The sequence below is a fragment of the Mirounga angustirostris genome, unplaced genomic scaffold, assembly GCF_029215605.1.
Source record: "Mirounga angustirostris isolate CCGP_5_RB_7025 unplaced genomic scaffold, mMirAng1.0.hap1 SCAF_4, whole genome shotgun sequence".
NCBI lineage: Eukaryota > Metazoa > Chordata > Mammalia > Carnivora > Phocidae > Mirounga > Mirounga angustirostris.
The window spans coordinates 44,555,123-44,574,908 of record NW_026991712.1 but is presented as its reverse complement, the minus strand read 5'-3'; the positions used below and the strand labels follow the sequence as shown (position 1 = coordinate 44,574,908).

General features: G+C 37.3%; 1 protein-coding gene across 1 annotated transcript in view; it reads left to right on the top strand.

Annotated features, from left to right (window-relative positions):
* The window catches only part of NECAB1 (N-terminal EF-hand calcium binding protein 1), a 185,672-nt gene that overhangs the window by 6,316 nt on the left and 159,570 nt on the right, over positions 1-19,786 (top strand). Inside the window, exon 2 of the mRNA XM_045895594.3 lies at positions 1,712-1,736. Within this exon, the coding sequence (XP_045751550.1) occupies positions 1,712-1,736 (25 nt within the window). The remainder of the gene's footprint in view (positions 1-1,711; positions 1,737-19,786) is intronic.

The window sequence follows — 19,786 nt, the reverse complement described above, 5'->3', positions numbered from 1 at the left end:
AAAGAAGCTCAGAGAGTGTCACCAGGATCCACTTTCAGTCTCTGGATAGACACTGCTTTCTTGAGGGCTCGTTACGTCCCGGTTTTATGTTGTATCGATTTCCTAAGGCTGCTGTAACAGTGTTCTGCACACAGAGTGCCTTAAACGACCAAATGTATCCTCTCAGTTCTGGAGGCTAGATGGCTGCCATCAAGGTGTAGGTAGGATGTCGCTACCTCTGCGTCTGAATCTGCTCAGTGCCTCTCCCCTAGCTTCTCACTGTGGTCAGTCCTTTACATTCTTTGGCTTGCAGCCAAATCACACCAATATCTGCCTCCATTATCATATGGTCTCCTCTGTCTAAGCTTCTCTGAATCTCGCTTTCCTTACAAGGTCACCAGTCTTTGGAGGTAGGGCCCACCCCAATCCGGTAAGATCTTACCTTAATATGATTACATCAGCAAAGACTGTTTTCCACCAAGGTCACCTTCACAGTTACTGGGGGTTAGGACTTCCACTTTTGTTTTGAGGCAACACAGTTCAACCCATGATGGATATAATAACAGAAGGGGGGAGAGCAGCTTCTTACCTATATCTTCCCAGGTTCAAAGTCAGCAGAAGAAAGTGTGCTCTCTTGACAATTCAAGCAAAACCATGGCCTTATGTGCTCCTGCCTGAGTAATCACTGTGGCCAGAGTGATGTGACACCCTGTTTGCCAGGCCCAAGTGCTCTGCCCAATCCTCAAGCTCATGGGCCATGAGTGGAGAAAAGACTGGTTGCCCGGAAGAAAATTTTGAACTCATTACCAAAGATACCTGATGGCCAAGCAGTTCTTATCCACCAAAGATAATACAATTAATGCATAGAAGTAAAGTAAGATTTAATGTAGACATGTGAGCTCTATTTATTCATAATTTCTTATTTTTTTCTATTTATTCCCAGTTTATTGAGCTATGATTGACTTACATTAAATTGCACATATTTAAAGTGAAAAGTTGATGAGTTTTTACATATATATATATAGGCCTATAAGACCCTTACCATAATTGAGATAATAAATATATCTACCACTCCAGAAAGTTTTCTCGTGTCCTTTTATAATGCCCTCCCTGCTCATTTGTATGCAACCCTTAATCTTATTTCTGTTGCTATGGATTAGTTTGCATTTTCTAGAATTTTATATAAATGGAATCATATAGCAGGTAATTTTTGTGTCTAGGTTTTTACTCAACATCATTATTTAGCGATCCATCTAGGTTATTGTGTGTATCAAGAGCTCATTCCTCTTTATTGCTCAGTAGTATTCACTGTATGGATGTGTCACAGGTTTTTTATCCATTCACTTGTTCAAAGACATTTGGGTTGTTTTCAGTTTCTGACTATTCTAAGGAAACATCTCAACTGGGAAATCTTTATTTAAAATTGGAATTTCCACGAGACGCCTGGGTGGCTCAGTCGGTTAAGCGTCTGCCTTCGGCTCAGGTCATGATCTCAGGGACCTGGGATAGAGTCCTGCATCGGGCTCCCTGCTCAGCGAGGAGCCTGCTTCTCCCTCTGCCTGCTGCTCCCCCTGCCTGTGCGCTCTCCCTCTCTCTGACAAATAAATAAAATCTTAAAAAATAAATAAATAAAATTGGAATTTCTTTTATTTACTAATGGGCGAATTATGTGTGAGTATAATGTTCACTGCAATTGCAAAAAAATGGTAATAAAATTTTTTTTCTCTTTCAGATACTGAGGAGAGCAGATAAAAATGGTAAGACCAAAAATCTGTAGTTTCTATTTATTGATCTCTTACCTTTTAGATCACCTTCTAAAGAATAATAAGAAAGAGAGAGGAGAACCCAAGAAATTGATACATAAAATGTCAGCCTCTGGTACTCATAAGAGTTTTAGGCAAGTTTATGGCTCCAGATATGCATGAGAAGTTGAAAGAGGTACTTACATTTGACAGGAAGATGGAATTTATGCCTTTGAAGTGAGCAGCTCTCATAGCTCCGGCTTTTCCCTTTTATGCTCTAATTTTAAAGTAAGAACAGCTTCTATTCATTGAGTGTCTACTGTGTGCCAGGCATTGGGTCAAGTGCTTTGAGTTATTTCTTAGAGTTAATAAGATATAGATCTGAGACTTGAATCCCAGGTCTGTGTGGCATGGGAGTCTAGGCTGTCCATGCTGAACTTCAGGGTGACCTTGGGGGCTGTTGTTGCACTTGAAGGTGGCTATCTGGAAGTCTGCGTTGCCAACCTTACCTTTGCTCCATGGCTCCCGGCCATTGCTCTCGCATTGGAAGTGTATACCCTGGGACCGATAATCTACAGAGACAGAGAAGTAAGAGAAACTAGAAGAAAACAGTTGTTCTGTCAGAGGAACTACAATTTAAATGAAGCCTGCACAAAGTCCAACTATAAGCTGTCATAAGGAATATCTTTTGACTCTTATCCCACTACAAATTGTGTTCCATAGAACACCGAATCAGAGCTTATCAAGTTTATTTTGCTGTTATAGTACAAGTACATAATAGAGCTATGTTCTTGACAAGACTTTCTCAACAAATTTAGGAGACAGAGTCCTTTCCTTTTCTTGAAATCGGATTTCTTATCTGTGGGGAAGGCTTACAGGCAAGAGTCCAGATCTGACACTTCTAAAAACATTTGTTGTGGTCTAGTGAGCCCTTAAGCAGCCAGATCAAGAAAATCTTCATTGGCACTATATAGCTCTTCACACAACAGAAAATATATTATCCCAAGGAGCAATAAAATACAGTCCCAAACCCTGATAATATTTAACTGTGCCTGTTCATCAGAATGTTTTCTCAAACTATGTTACAGGGGTTGATATATTATCAATTCAAAGGGTTTTTTTCTTTTTTCACTGGAATGCCTTGATTAATTTTTAAGACAGATGTAATGATGCTATCATCTTGTGTCTTCATCCTACTTGTTGGCCTTGTGCCTGACATCCAAACCCAGTGATGCCCGAAGCACAACTGAATAGTCCATATGGCTCCGTGCTGTCTGCCTGTGATTTCAGCAGCCATTTGCAGTTCAGAGATGCCTTTTCTCTCTCTCTCTCCCTCAGCTCCTAGTTTTCTCAGGCTGCACCTTCCTTTCCTTGGACCCCAAGGTCTGATTGAAGGTCATTATTACCTTTGTATATATCACTCTTCTCTCCATCAAAACTTGCATCTTTTGGTGCCCTACTGTCATAATCCATAGTCATAATAAAAAGCACTTGAAAAACCAAATTCATGATTCACTGGAGTTTATGATAACCTCATATGTTATGCTATGAAGAATGGTCCCTTGGACTGGGAGCCTTGTGTGGGCCTCTTCAGTCCCCAGTTTTTTTTACTTGCTTCCTTCCCGTATATGATGCCTCTCGCTCCCTGCCCTAATGCCTGATCCTAATGTGCTGTCAAGGCTATCTGCCCTTCTGCTCTTATTCTTACAGTCTTCACCATGCATCCTCTTCTGCAGCTCTCTGAAGCACCAGGGATTCTCTGAGCATCACTCCGTCTGTCACACCTCTGTGGTGTCCTTGCTTTGACTTCCACATGCTCTACGCTTTCCACTCTTAGCCAGCTTGAGAACTCACATGTATTGCTTGCATCTTGCTCAGAAGACACCTTGTCGAAAAGCCTTCCTCAGCTTCCCCTTGCAGGGCCCCGCCCTCTATCTGGGCTCTCCGCACTGTGGCTTGTATTGATTATTCCCTTTTGCGGAGACTGCCGTTGTTTGCTGGTGATTCTACTCCCTTAAGCCAAACTTGCCTCTCTAGGGTGAGGACCTTGTCTTATGAATGGATCCTATGCCCAGCCAGTACTGGGTACTCAATGAATGTTCACTTAATGAATTAACAATGATTAATGACATTTTCCTCCATTACCCATCTCCCTTCTGTCTATCTACTCTTTCCCCTGCCTTCCATCCTGCTTTACTCTTCTCCCTCATTCTCAGTGTAAAGTGAGAGGAAGGCAGAGAGAGGCAGGTCTGGGTTTAAATCACAGCTCTGCACCTAGTAGCTCTGTGGCTTTGGGTAAGTAACAAACTCTTCACCCTCAGCTCTCTCATCTACAGAATAGAGATAATAGCATCTATGTGTGTCATGGGGTTATTATGAGTAATCAATGACATACAGATATAAAGTCCACAGGGAAGTGCATGGTACATAGTAACAACTTACACCTGCTTATTTTGGAGTTGTGATGCCTTGGCTAGTGGAGACACTTGGTGACATTCCAGTCATTTCTATTTCAGTGGAATTTAGGGGGAAAAAGTCTATTTACCATACATGCAGAATTGAGAAAGGGAAAAAGTATAGTGGATAATCTAATGTAAAGGAGAAGATACCAGCATTAAAAAAAAACAAAACATCTTTCTGAACCATGTGTTCATTCCATTCTGTATTTGTAAATAAAGAGCTGCTGCATGTACGTGATCTCTGGGTAACAGACCCTCATATGACAGAATCCCTCATGGACTGCATAATTGGTGATGGAGTAAAAACGGGAATAAGAGGTCATAAGCAGTATGATACTTAGCTTACCAGAGTGCAGATTTAGCTTCTGGGATCTATCTGACATGAGAGAAGCTGCTAGAGAAATAGGTGGGGAAAAGATACATGATAGCAATTAGCTGTAATAATGGTGTCTTAGAGAGATTCATTTGGTTTTGGTTGCTGTTCTAAAATCATAGGCTAGGATCCTAGACATAAAGACAGACCTCAAAATAGGATAGATTAGAAGACATGTGAGTGCTTTGATCTAAAGAGCCCAGAATTAAACCTAAAAATGGAAAACTCCTAAGAAAGCTTACTTATATGCAGGTTGAATGAAAATGGAAATGATACATGGGTATTTGTAAAATTGGCAAAAAAAAAAATTTAACCTTAGAAAAAGGCAAAATGAAAGGCTCATAGTAATTAAGAACACCATGGATTGCTTTTGCTGATGTGCACTTCCTAAGATCTGCTGCCATTCTTGACCAGCAAATAGGTAGGCTGTAAGGGTGGCTCTTTTAATCCCAATGAATGACTGATCTCTGTAAGAAATTGTCATAGTTCTCCTCAGTGGCCTTTAATCTATTCCAGCAGCCTGTACATTATAAATCTGTGAGGACAGAGAATGTGCCTATTTCACATAGCATCAGGCCCACAGTGGTGATCAAAATGCCTGTCAGAGAAAGACAATTATCATATGGCTTCACTCATATGTGGAACATAAGAAAAAGGGCAGAGGAGTGTAGGGGAAGGGAGGGGAAACTGAATGGGAAGTCATCAGAGAGGGAGAAAAACCATGAGAGACTCTTAACTCTAGGAAACAAACTGAGGGTTGCTGGAGGGGAGGTAGGGGAGGAGATGGGGTAACTGGGTGATGGGTATTAAGGAGGGCACATGATGGGATGACCACTAGGTGTTAGGTGAAACTGATAAATTATTGAACGCTACATCTGAAACTAATGTTGTACTATAAGTTGGCTAATCGAATTTAAATTAAAAAATGCCTGTCACAATATCCGTGCTCAATAAATACTTGCATATCTATTTGTAAGAGGTGCATGACCGACAGTCTGATACTGAAAATTGAAGAAGAAACACAATCTTACACATCAGTTAATCAAACTAAGCATTATAGTGATGGGGACGGGGGGTGGTTGCCTTTCTCCCAGTCTCACCTAAAATATTGTTAATTCTCCATGAAAGTGTCATTGAACAGATAACTTTTAAAATTTTATTTTATTTTATTTAAATTCAATTAATTAACATGTAGTGTATTATTAGTTTCAAAGGTAGAGTTCAGTGATTCATCAGTTGCATATATCACCCAGTGCTCATTACATCAGGTGCCCTCCTTAATGCCCATCACCCAGGTACTGCATCCCCCACCCCCCCTCCCCTCCAGCAACCCTCAGTTTCCTATGGTTAAGATTTCTTATGGTTTTTCTCCCTCTCTGGTTTTGTTTTGCTTTATTTTCCCCTCCCTTTCCCTATGCTCCTCTCTGTTTTGTTTCTTAAATTCCACATATGAGTGAAATCATATAGTAATTGTCTTTCTCTGATTGACTTATTTTGCTCAGCATAATACCCTCTACTTCCTTCCACATCATTGCAGATGGCAAGATTTCATTTTTTTTTTGGATGGCTAAGTAATCTTTCATTGTATATATATACCACATCTTCTTTATCCATTCTAAACAGATATCTCTTTTTTTTTTACTAAATTAAAAGCACATTCTTTCTAGCCATGAAAAATTAATATATACTCATTACTTCAAGATGAAGATAGCGTTTTCATATTCCCAACACAATTCCAAGTGATAAAATTATTTTGATATAAGAAATAAGCTTTCCTGGTAAAGAATCTAAATATTTGGTATCAAATCAGTAAAGAGCCAAACATTTGACTGAATTATTCAGTTTTCTACTTGAGTATTGGGCACTTTGTAAATTTTAAACTGAAAGCAGTTTTAATGATCTGCTTCCAAAAATATGTCCCAGGAGATGTGCTTTCAGGAACCACATCAGAAATACTTAATCCTGTTGTATTTCAGTTTTCTTCTGCTCCTAAAAAGAAAAGTAAGAAGATATAACTACTTCATGAAATTATTGTGATGACTATAGTCAATAAAATTCAGAGTAGAAATGCTTGGAAAAATAACAGGTCAACATATTTTTACTTGTATGAGCACCAATACATAAAACATTTCATTGTCTCGGATAGTCTATAGACAACATGAGAGACAGGGTAGCTTGTCTAGGGTTAAGAAAATAAATTTATTGAGTTGATTGTTGAGTTTAATATGTTAGATTTCAAGATCTAATATGAATAAACATAATTGACTTTACCATGTTGATAACATGGCAAATCAGTTTTTAATATATTATTTAATTCCATATAATTTTTATATTCTATTGTATACATTTTAAAATTTTTTATTTTAGAACATTCTTATATTTATGGAAAAACTGTGAAGCTGCTATAGAGAATTCCCATATACCTAACGTCCAGTTTCCCTTATTATTAACATTTTAATTAGTGTAGTATTTGCATTAAAATTAATGAGCCAATTTTAATACATTATTAACTGAAGTCCATACTTCATTAGATTTCTTTAGTTTTTACCAAATGTCCCTTTTTGGTTTCTGGATCCCAGCCAAGATAGCACATTACATTTAGTAATCCTATCTCCCGAGGCTCAGTTTCTCAGACTTTCTTTGTATTTGATGATCTTGACAGTTTTAAGGAGTACTAGTCTGGTGTTTTATAGAATGTCCCTCATTTGGGATTTGTTGATGTTTTTCTTGTGATTAGGCTGGGGTTATGTGTTTGGGGGAGGAAGATCACAGAGGTAAAGTACCATCGTATCATATCAAAGGTTTATACTGACAACAAGATTTATGTCTATTGGTGTTGGCCTCCATCTCCTGGTTCAGGTAGTGTTTGTCAAGTTTCTCCACTGCCAAGTTTACTCATTCTTCCCCTTTCTGTAACTGACTCTGGAAGGAAGTTACTCTGGGCAGCCCACACCTACGGAGTGGGAGTTGATTCTGTTGTTACTAGAGTATGGTCTTAGAAACAAGGATGGGGGTGGTGGATGTGTTCATTGTTACTGGTGTGTCATTGTTGCTTCTAAGCTCTTTGGCTGTTGGAGCAAGGAAATATATACGTGTATACTAAACTAAATGTATGCATATTTCTACAAATATTTCTGCATGTACTCATTTGTATCTATATTAAGTTAAATATGAGGTCATAGTAATATCTCAAACTTTAAACCTTTACCACATGGATTACTCTAGCCTCCTCCCTTTGCTTATCTGCAATGTATCACTCCAACAGTGAGACCCCTGCTCCCCCAGTCAGCTGTTGATTTACATAACTGTTCAATTCCAGTGTGCATGTGTAGTCGTCAGGATGTTTTACTTGTGCTCCCATGGAAAACAACTTTATCAACTCTATCAACTATAGTACAGTGCTTCTCTACAGCTTATTTTGCCTTTATATAGACTCCATTCGTTTCCAAAGTTACTTAGGTCAACACTGTTTTCCCTCACTGCCTTCAGTGAGGTTGTTTCATCCATTTCTAATACATTTAAATTATTTTGTCACGTTCTCCATTCCATCCTGGAATCCCATGAACTCCTAAATGATTTTTTAAGAATTTGCATACATTAAAGTTTGTTGTTTGTGCTGGAAGCTTCTATGGGTTTCAACAAATCATAATGCCATATTATTATTGCACCATGTCATGCAAAACAGTCACCCCACCCAAAAATATCCCCTGGCTTTGTCCCTTCAACCCTCATTGCCCTGAACTCCTGGTAACTACTGATCTTGTCACTAACTTTAAAAATTTGTCTTTTCCAGAATGTCATAAAATTGGAATCATATAATATTTAGCTTTTTCAGACTGACAAGATTCATCCATAACTTTCTTTGGTTTGATAGCTCACTTTTTAAAAATCACTAAGTAATATTCCATTCTATGTATGTACTAAAATTATTTTATCCATGCACCTATTGAAAGACATTTAATTACTTCCAACTTTTAGTGATTATGAGTAAAACTGTTATAAACGTTCACATGCAGTTTTTCTATGGACATAAGCTTTTGAGCAGTCAGGTAAATACCTAGGAGCATGGTTGCTACATAAGAAAATGCCAAAATGTCATCCAAAGTGGCTGAAACATTTTGCTATCCCACTAACAGTGAATTAATGTTCCTGTTGCCCCATGTCTGGGCCAGGAATTGGTGTTGCTGGTTTTTTGTGGGGTTTTTTGGAGGGAAGCCATTCTAATGGGGATGTAGTAGTATCTCATTACTATTTAAATTAAATTATTAATTAACTATGACAATGAGTATTGAAAATATTTCAAATGCTTATTTGCCATGTGTATATTTTGTTTGGTTTTGTGTCTATTCAGATGTTTGCCCACTTTTTAATTGGTTTTTGCCTTTTTATTGCTCTTTTAAGAGTTCTTTGTATATTATAGATACAAGTTGTACCTAAAAACTCCTCACCCGGGCACCTGGGTGGCTCAGATGGTTAAGCGTCTGCCTTCGGCTCAGGTCATGATCCCAGGGTCCTGGGATCGAGTCCCACATCGGGCTCCCTGCTCCGCGGGAAGCCTGCTTCTCCCTCTGCCTCTGCCTCTGCCTCTCTGTCTCTCTGACTCTCATAAATAAATAAATAAAACATTAAAAAAAAATAATAAAAAAATAAAAAAATAAAAACTCCTCACCCAATCCAAGGTTTCTCTTATTTTGGATTTTACGTTTAAGTCTGTGATCCATTTTGAGTTAATTCTTATTATCTCAAAAGATATAAAGTCTGTGTCTAGGTTCATTTTCCATATGAACATCCAGTTGTTTCTGTACCATTGTTTAAAAAGACTATCCTTTCTCTAATTGCCTTTGTTCCTTTGTCAAAGATCAGTTGATTATATTAGTGTGGTTATATTTCTGGTTTCTTGATTCTGTTCCATTGATTTATGCATCTGCTCTCTTGCCAATACAACACTGGTGTGATGATTGTAGTTTCTAGTAAGTCTTGAAATTGGGTACTATTAAGTCCTCTTTGTTTTTCCTCTTCAGTATTGTGTTTGTTATTCTAGGTCTTTTGTCTTTCCCTATAAACATTAAAATCAGTTTGTCAGTACTATCAAATAGCTTGGTGAGATTTGATTGCAATATCAATTGCATTGATCTAAAAACAAGAATGGGAAGAATGGATATCATTTTTCAAAGATTTATTTATTTATTGAGAGAGAGAGAGAGAGCAAGAGCACAGGAGCGCACACAAGCAGGGGAAGGGGTAGAGGAGTGGGAGAGAATCCTCAAACAGACTCCCTGCTGAGCATGGAGCCCACTGCCAGGCTCCATCCCAGGACCCTGAGATCATGACCTGAGCCAAAATCAAGAGTTGGATGCTCAACCAACTGAGCTTTTTAATATTGGTCCAGCCTTGCATAACAAAACTAAGTCCCACTTGGTCTTTATGTATAATCTCTTTAAACATTGTTGGATTCAATTTGCTAATATTTGTTGAAGATTTTTGCATCTATATTCCTGAACAATATTGGTCTAGAGTTTTCCTTTTTTGTAATGGTTTTATCTAAGTTTGGTATTAGGATAATGCTGGATTCATAGAATGAGTAATGTTATTTCTGCTTCTGTTATCTGGAAGAGATTGCAGAGAATTGGTCATTTGTTGCTTAAATATTTGATAGAATTTACCAGTAAATCCATCTGGGCCTGGTGTTTTATTTTTTGTGAGGCTATTAATTATTGATTCCATTACTTTAGTAGATATAGACCTGTTAAGATTGTTTCTTTTTGTGTGACTTTTTGCAGTTTTTGTCTTTCAATGAATTATTCCATTTCAAGTAAGTTATCAAATTTGTGGGCATAGAGTAGTTCCTAGTACTCTTTTTTTAATAGTGATAACTTTTCTTTCATTTTTGATACTGATCATACTGTCTTCCCTCCTTTTTTTCTTGCTTAGCCTAACTAGAGCATTATCTATTTTATTGATTTTTTTCAAGGAATCAGCTTTATTTCTGCTGATTTTCTCTGTTGTTTTTCTGGTTTCAATTTCATTGATTTGTGCTCTAATTTTTATTATTCATTTTCTTCTGCTTACTTTAGGCTCAATTTACTGTTCTCTCCAATTTCCTAATGTGCAATCTTAGATATTAATTTAGATATCTTTTCTTTTATAATGTATTTACTTAATGATATAAATTTTCCTCTAAGCACTGCTCTCACTGCATTTTAAAAAATTTGACTTGTTGTACTGTCATATTCATCAAGTTTAAAATATTTTTTTTCAATTTCTCTTGACACTTCTTCTTTTACTCATGTATTAATTAGAAAAGTGATCCTTAATTTCTAAATATTTGGGGATTCTCCAGCTATCTTTCTGTTACTGATTTCTAGTTTACTTCCACTGTGGTCTGAGAACATACTTCATGTCACCTCTTTACTTTAAATATGTTTAAGTGTGTTTTATGGCCACAACTAAATAGATAGGTGGCATATCTTGGTGAATAATCCATGTGAGATTGAGAAGATTACACATTCTGCTTTTGTTGGAAGGAGTGTTATATAAATGACTATAGATAAAGTAATCGGTAGTGGTGTTCAGGTAAACTATATCCCTACTGATTTTCTGCATGTTTGATCTATCAGTTACTAAAAGGGGGGTGTTGAAGTCTCCAACTATAATTGTGGATTTGTCTATCTTTCTCTTCAGTTCTGTCAGTATTTGTCTCATGTATTTTGATGTTCTGTTTTAGGCAAATACACACTTAGAATTGTTGTCTTCTGGGAGATTTGACCCTTTTTATAATTAATTCCCCTTTTTATCCTTGATAATTTTTCTTTGAAGTCTACTTTGACTGAAATTCATATAGCTACTTCAGTTTTCTTCTGTTTAGCACTCTTACAGTATGCCTTTCTCCATCTGTTTAGATTTAGCCTATATGAGTCTTTGTATCTAAAGTGGGTTTCTTGTAGACAACAAGACAACAAACCCACTTGGCTCTTGTTTTTTACCCACCCTGACAATCTCTGCCTTTTAATTGGTATATTTAGATCATTCACATTTAAATTGGTTATTGGTATTTTTGGATTAATATCTACCATGTTTGTAGTTATTTTCTGTTAGTTCCACTTGTTTTTGTTTCTTTTTTTCTCCCTCTTTTTCTGCCTTATCCAGTTTTAAACAGCATTTTATGTATTCTATTTTATCTCCTCTCAGCAAATCAATTATATTTTTCAAAACTGTTTTAGTTGTTGCTGTATACATTTTTCACTAATCTAAGTTTGCAATATTTATTTTTTACTAATCTAAATCTACCTTCAAATAACACTATACCACCTCATGGGAAATACAGGCATCTTATAACAGAATATTTCCAATGTCTCCTTCTGTTCCTTATGAATTGATGTAATTTATTTCACTTATCCATATACTATAATTACCAATATGTTGTTAGTATTATTACTTTATACATTTATCTCTTAGATTAATTCAGCATAAGAAAAAGTATTTTCATTTATTCCTTCTCTGACACTATTATATGGATCTGAGTTTCTGACCTATATCACTTTCCTTCTCCCTAAGAACTTTTTTTTAATATTTATTTCAGAGAAGTCCTGCTTGCAATGACTCTCTTCAGTTTTGTTCATCTGAGAAGGTCTTTATTTCACTCTCACTTTTGAACAATAATTTCACTGCATATAAAATTCTAGATTATGGGACTTTTCTTTCAACACTTTAAATATTTCACTCCACACTCTTTTTGCTTGCATGGTTTCTGATGAGAAGTCCACTGCAATTTTAATTAGTATTCTTAGTCCTATATAGACTATAGATTAATTTTTTCTCTACCTCTTTCTAAATTTTTCTGTCTTTGATATTCTGTAGATTGAATATGATATGTCTAGGTATAGGGTTGCTTGGGTCAGAGTGGAGGGATATCAAGGCAGGAATTGGTCCCGTTTGGTGCTCTCTGAGCTTCCTGGATATGTGTTTTGGTTTCTGTAATTAACTTTGGAAAGTTCTTAGCCATTATTATTTCAGATATTTCTTCTGCTCTGTACTTTCTTTTATTCTCCACCAATTGTGTTTATGTAATGCCTTTTGAACACTCTTAGAGTTCTTAGATGTTCTGTTTAGGTTTTGTTTTTTGTTTTTTTCAAGCTCACTGATTCTTTTCTCAGCTATAGTGAGCCCACTGATGAGCCCATCAAAGGCGTTCTTTCTGTGTTTTCGATTTTTAGCATTTTCTTTTGATATTTTTTCCTTAGAGTTCCCATCTCTCTGTTTACATTACCCATCTTTTCTCTTTTTTTTCCATTAGACCCCTTAACCTACTAATCATAGTTAGAATTTCTTGTTTGGTAATTCCAACATCTGTGTCAGATCTGAGTCTAGGTCTGATGCTTGCTTTGTTTCTTCAGACAGTGCTTTTTCTCGCATTTTAGCATTACTTATAATATTTTTGTGAAAGTTGATCATGAGGTATCAGGTAATAGGAAGTGAGATTAATAGGTTTCTAGCTTGAGAATTCATGTTAATCTGGTAGGAGTTGGGCGTGTTTAATGTTTGCTCTAGCTGTAGGTGCTAAAGCCTTCAAATTCCTCTTGTCTTTTTGTCTCCCCTGTTGACCTGGGCTTCCCTAAGTACTCCTCAGAGAGAATCTGAGACTTACAGCTCTGTCAGCTGTAATGACTGTGTTTATATGGGAGCCCTGTTGGTGTGATGGTAAGGAGTGGAGGAGCAGATGTGTTAAATAATCTTCTGATTAAATCTCAGTTTTTCAGTTGGTCAGTATTTCTGAGCTGTGAACTTCATAAGTGTTTCTTAGCTTCCCTTCAACTTATTTGATATGAAGTCTAGAGGGGACTGCAGTGAGGGAAATGTCCTTACCCCAAGTGGGATAGAGTTCTGATAAAATCTGTGCTCCTGAAGAATAGACTTTTGTCATGAAGAGCACCCTGGATATATTTCATGATTACTCTTGCTCTTCCCTATGCCAGAGTTACAAGGTGATCTTTTTTGTCTCCTCACTATGAGAACCTAGTGGGGTCCCTGGAGGTAAAACCCATGATAGTGTGGAAGCTCCCTAAAGACTGAAGCCCACAAGAGTTTCTCCCTCTCATGCTAGTCTGCACCCAGCCTTCAGCAATTCATCAAAATTACCATGTAAGTGTTTCTATCAGTTTATGTCTCCAGTAGCTTCTGCTCTGTGTAAGCAGATCTCGGCTCTGATTCTCTGGTTTTCCCTTTTTCCCAGATTTTGGGTAGTGGTTTGCCCTGCAACTTCAGTTCTCTGATAAGTCCAAGAAAAGTCATTGATTTTCAGTTTGTTCAGCTTTTTGCTGTTCTAAGGACAGGAGTGATAATGTCTAAGGTCTTTACTTATCAAAGCTGAAATCAGAAGAACTTGTATTTTATTTGCATTTATATATTGTCAGTAACTTGTTTTGAACCAAATATATAACATTACACATTTGAGTAGAGGCTGTGTAGAGATAAGGAAGTTAATGCACAGTGATATTAAATGACTTGTGCAAAGTGATATGTACATTTGATGGAAAGTAATCTATTTACATTTAATTAAATGTTAATATATTAATTATTATTTTTCTTAATTTATAATTTAAGAACTTCATTTTAGAAACAAGGTTGCAATTTTTTATTTCTGCCTCTAAAAATTTGCATATTATGCAAAGTATATGCTGTTCTTTGTTAAACTGAGTAATGCTTTCCAGGTGTTCATTTTGTACAAGGATGCTGTTGTTATTTTTTGAATATGATCATGTTTTGGTGTTTTAATCTTAATAAACCCCAATATTTAAAGTGTTCAAAAATGTCAAATACATGAAGGAAAATTCAGTGTTTTGAGAGAATAATCTCTTTTTTTAGAGAGCGAGCACCCGTGAGGGGGTAGTGGGAGAGGGAGTGAGAGAATCTTAAGCAGGCTCCACACCCAGTGCAGAACCCAGTGTGGGACTATATCTCAGGACCCTAACATCATGACCTGAGCCCAAATCAAAAGTCATATGCTTGTGGCATAAGGACAGGCACCCCAAAAGAATAATCATTTAAATGATCACAAAAACTAGATTAAAATTGTGATAGTAGGAAAGGAAATGCTGAGATCAGTGCTCTAGTTGTTGGCATATTTGTAAAAACAAAACTTGAAGGAAAAATTAAATGAGCATTTAAAGAGACTCTTTTTTGCAAAGAAGCACCAGTTTTAGGATGTGTAAAAACTTATTACCTAAGAAAATAAATTAAAATTTCTATTTTTAAATAAACATATCAAATACCCTTTATTCTGTGTGTACTGAATAAGTGCTTTTCAAGAAAGAGAACAAAATGGGAATTAATAATGCATAACAGTCTTGACTTAGCAAGACTGAACAAGTAAATCCACCCAAAAATCATACCTACCCTCACTGAACTCTTAACTGTGTGCTAGGTAAGTGTTTTCTGTATAGCCTCTCAATCCTTGCAACAGCCAAGCATAAAATCTGAAATTTAAAGAATTTAGTTGGCATTTCCAAAGTCTAGTCTAGGCCCTTTTCTTTCTCACTGTAGACATTCTCCTTGGGAGAATGAACTCACTTCTAGGACCTCAATCAGTATGTACTGGTAATTCCCAAGTACCTCTCCCTCTTCCTCTTTCTCTCTCCCTCACCCTCTCCCTCTTTCTCTCCTTCTCCTTTTCTATACCACTATGACGCTCCTGCTTGCTAGATGCATCTACTTATTCCATGGGTTCATCTAATTTCAGTAGGTCCAAAGAGCACAGTACTCCACCCCATGCTTTTTGCCTTGTGTTCTCTCTTGCAATGAATGGAGATATCATCCATCTGATTACTCAATCTTGGACGGGTATCATTTTTGACTTATTGTTCCCTCTCATCCATCACCTCTAACTGATCACCAGTTCCTATTGATTCTGTTTCCTAAACAGATTATAAATATGGCCAGTTATCTTGTGTTCTTACTGTCACCACCAAAGTTTGAGCCACCATTAATTCTTGCCCTAATTACTGCAGTGACCTCTAATGTGTCTTTTCTTCTGGTGCCACACCTGTCCACTCTACTCTACTCACTGCAGCCACAGTAAGCTTCCTAATAGGACAGTGGCTCCTTTTGGGGTAAATTCAGAAGTCTTTACCATGATTTGTATGGTTTTTCATGACATTGACTCTCTGTATCTAACTCTCTGGCTTGTCCTTCTTCCCACCCAGCATACAGTCTTTTCTCCCAGTGTTGTTGATGCATAGTTGACACTTTAAGATTATATATATTTAAGGCATACAACTTGATTTGATAGACATATGTATTATACAGTATTTAGTACAATAAAGCTACTTAACATACTCATGACTTCACACAATTACTCTTTTTTATGGTAAAAACAATAGCTACCCTTTTATACCCTTTCAAGTATACAATACAATATTGTTAACTGTAGTCACATTGTTGTACATTAGATCTCCAGAACTTACTCATCTAGTGTAACTGAAATTTTGTACGCCTTGACCAATATCTTCCAATTCCCCCTCCCTCCAGCCCCTGGTAGCTATCATTCTACTCTAGTATGTATTCTTTGACCAAGTTTACTGATTTTTCTTTTCAGTTCCCAAACTGTATTATTTCTTGCCTCCTATCTTTGTGGCTGGCATTTCCTCTACCTGAAATACTCTTCCCTTTTACAGATCTTTTTCCATGAACCCCTATTTTTCACTTGTATGTCAGCTGAAATGTCACTTATTCTGGGAAGCCTTCCCTATATACTTACATCTGGGTTAGTTTCTTTTCTACATGGTCCCACATCATCCTTTGTCTCCTAGAATTGCCCTTATCCTACAGTCTTTGGCTGTTCATTTGCTATATCCTCCATCATAATTACAAAATTCTTAAGGGCTTGCTTACCTAAGTTCTTAGCACAAAACAGTGTTGGAACATAGTAGGATCTGAGTGAAAATTTGATGAGAGAATGGATGAAAATGCTATACTAACAAATAATAAATCCATGTTAAAAACTCAAGTTTTCTTTATTCTAAGACTGCTCTAAGCAACTGCACTCTACTACCTCCATCTCAAAAATTAATGGAATATAGAGTATAAGATCAGAATACTTTAAAAATAAAGCAGAGGAGGGGCCAGCTATGCTCAGGACAAACTCAGGCAAAGCATGTAATTCAGATAGAAAAAAACTGAAAAACTTGTATCGTTTGGTGGTAAAGGTTAAGATTTATTATAATAGGGGAGGTAGGTGGGGGAATGGGGTAAATGGGTGATGGGCATTAAGGAGGGCACTTGTTGTAATGAGCACTGGATGGTATATGCAAGTGATGAATCACTAAGTTTTATCCCTGAAACTAATACTACACTATATGTTAACTGACTTGAATTTAAATAAAATCTTGAAAGAAAAAAAAGATTTATTTCATAGTATATCAGATCTCACAAAATTTGGCTAATCTCTAGGCCAAACCAGTATAAATCAAGGTTTAATTATGTTCCATTTCAAAAGAAAAGCAGGAAAATTGAAGATTGAAGTTGAAAAAATATTTTAATAAAAAATTAAGATTGCTTTGTTAATGCAGAAGCACACTAGAGAGAAGTATTTTGTCTCCTTTTCCTTAAAACAAACAAATAAAGACTGTAATACTTTTGTTTAATATTAAGGCATTAGTCTAGAAATATTCTAAAGTAACTCTTTACAATTGCTTATTTAAAAGTATGGTAGCCTGAATTTAAGACTTCCAGGAGTCTTGGATGTAGTAAAAACCGGCTTTAAAATATAGTTTCCATCCTTCAAGTCAGGACTATAATTGAATGGCTCCTTTTTCTTTTTATGTTTTTTTCTAATAAGAATTACAAAGAAAAAAGCCTTTTAGACCCATAGAATCATCACAGCATTTGTTGTTCAGTGCTTTTATTTGCTAGTATTTACATTGTCACTTGAGCTTACTTATGGTGATTATAAAGCAGTATTACAGAGGCTCACACTGTCCATAGGGTACACAGAGTTAAGTTCTATAATAGCCTGATTCAGCTTACCTGAGGACCATTAAATATTCACCAAAGGGGGGAGGAGGAGCAAGATGGCAGAGGAGTAGGAGACCTAAATTTCATCTGGTCCCAGGAATTTGGCTAGATAGGGATCAAACCATTCTGAACACCTACAAACTCAACAGGAGATCAAAGAAAAGAATAGCAGCAACTCTCTGAACAGAAAAGCAACCACTTTCTGGAAGGTAGGATGTACAGAGAAGTGAATCTGAGGTGATATTCAGGAGGATAGATGGAGAGGGAGGGGGCTTCCGTTGGCCGCTTCTGGCAAGTGATAGAGCCGCGGAGCACAAAACTGGAACTTTTAAAAGTCTGCTCCGCTGAGGGATGTCGCTCCAGTGGCTAAGTAGGGGATGGAACCCTCGCTGGGACAGTGTGGTCTCAGGACCCTCGGGGTCACAGAAAGACCGGGGGTGCCTGAGTGCAGCAGAGCTCCCAGGTATCTGAGCGGGGAAGCCGGCTGCAGAGACGGAGCTGAGGCGCGGACTCTCAGCTCAGGGTTGCCATAAACCATGATCCGTGGCACAGTCGGGCCACTGCTCCTCCAGCAAGGGCCCAACAAGGGGCAGATCCGGGGAGACTCCCCTTCCTCCCCCAGGAGGAGCAGCGCAGGAGCGCACCGCAGGGATCTGCTGGGTTTGGAGACTCCACAAGGGGTCGGGTGCCAGAGATGGAAATGCTTGGTCACAGGCAGGGTGAGCACGGAGTGCGGCCGGAGACCGGGGAGATGGGAGTGACTGACGGCTTTTCTCTGGGGGCTCACTGAGGAGCGGGGCCCGAGTTCTCGGCTCCTCCGGGACAGAGATTGGGAGGCTGCCATTTTCACTCTCATCCTCCAACGTTGTACGGAAAGCTTGCAGGGAACAAAAGCTCCCGAGAGCAAACCCGAGCACATTACTTAGCCCGGACCCAGCAAAGGCGGGGCAATTCGGCCTCCAGCAAAGACATTTGGGAACCACGGCAACAGGCCCCTCCCCTGGAAGATCAGCAAGAACATCCAGCCAAGACCAAGTTTACTGATCAATGAGAATGGCAGAACTCCAGCGCTAGGGGAATACTGCACATAGAATTTATGGCTTTTTTACCATGATTCTTTAGTCTTTCAAAGTTAATTTTTTTAATTTTTTTTTTCTTATTCTATTTTTTTTTAATTTTTCTTTTTCCCTTTTTCAACCAACATCTTATCAATTCCTTTTTAAAAATTTTTTTTTTATTTTTCATTTTTAGAGACATATACTATCCCTTCATAGTAGTTAATCTTATTTTTGGTATATATATAAGTTCTTCTCTCTTTAAAATTTTGGGATAGTTTCTTCTAACAGATCAAAATATACCCTAAATCTCTAGTGTATGGCTTTGTTCTAGTCTCCTGCCTGATCACATTCTCTCCCTTTTTATTTTTTTTTAATTTCTCTTCTTTCTTTTTTCAACCAACATCTTATCATATCAATTCCTTTTATAAAATCTTCTATAATTTTCATTTTTACAGTCATATTCCATCCCTTCATTGTATTTACCCTTATTTTTGTACATATATAAGTTTTCTTTCTTTAAAATTTTGGGTGGCACTTTCTTCTAAAAGACCAAAACACCCAAAATCTAGTGTGTGGCACTGATCTATTCACCAGCCTGATCATATTTGATCATACTCTTTTTTTTTTTAATCTTTTCTTTTTCTTTTTTTTTTTTTTCTTTCCTTCCCTATCTTTTCCCGCAGTTTCAGGTCTCTTCTGATTTGCTTAGTGTATATTTTTCTGGGGTCATTGTTACCCTGTTAGCATTTTGTTCTTTCATTCATCTATTCTCCTCTGGACAAAATGACAAGATGGAAAATGTCATCTCAAAAAAAAGAACAAGAGGCAGTACCGACTGCCAGGGACCTAATCAATACGGACATTAGTAAGATGTCAGATCTAGAGTTCAGAATGACGATTATAAAGATATTAGCTGGGCTTGAAAAAAGCATGGAAGATATTAGAGAAACCCTTTCTGGAGAAATAAAAGAACTAAAATCTAACCAAGTTGAAATCAAAAAGGCTATTAATGAGGTACAATAAAAAATGGAGGCTCTAACTGCTAGGATAAATGAGGCAGAAGAGCGAATTAGTGATATAGAATTCCAAATGATGAAAATAAAGAAGCTGAGAAAAAGAGAGATAAACAACTACTGGATCATGAGGACAGAATTTGAGAGATAAGTG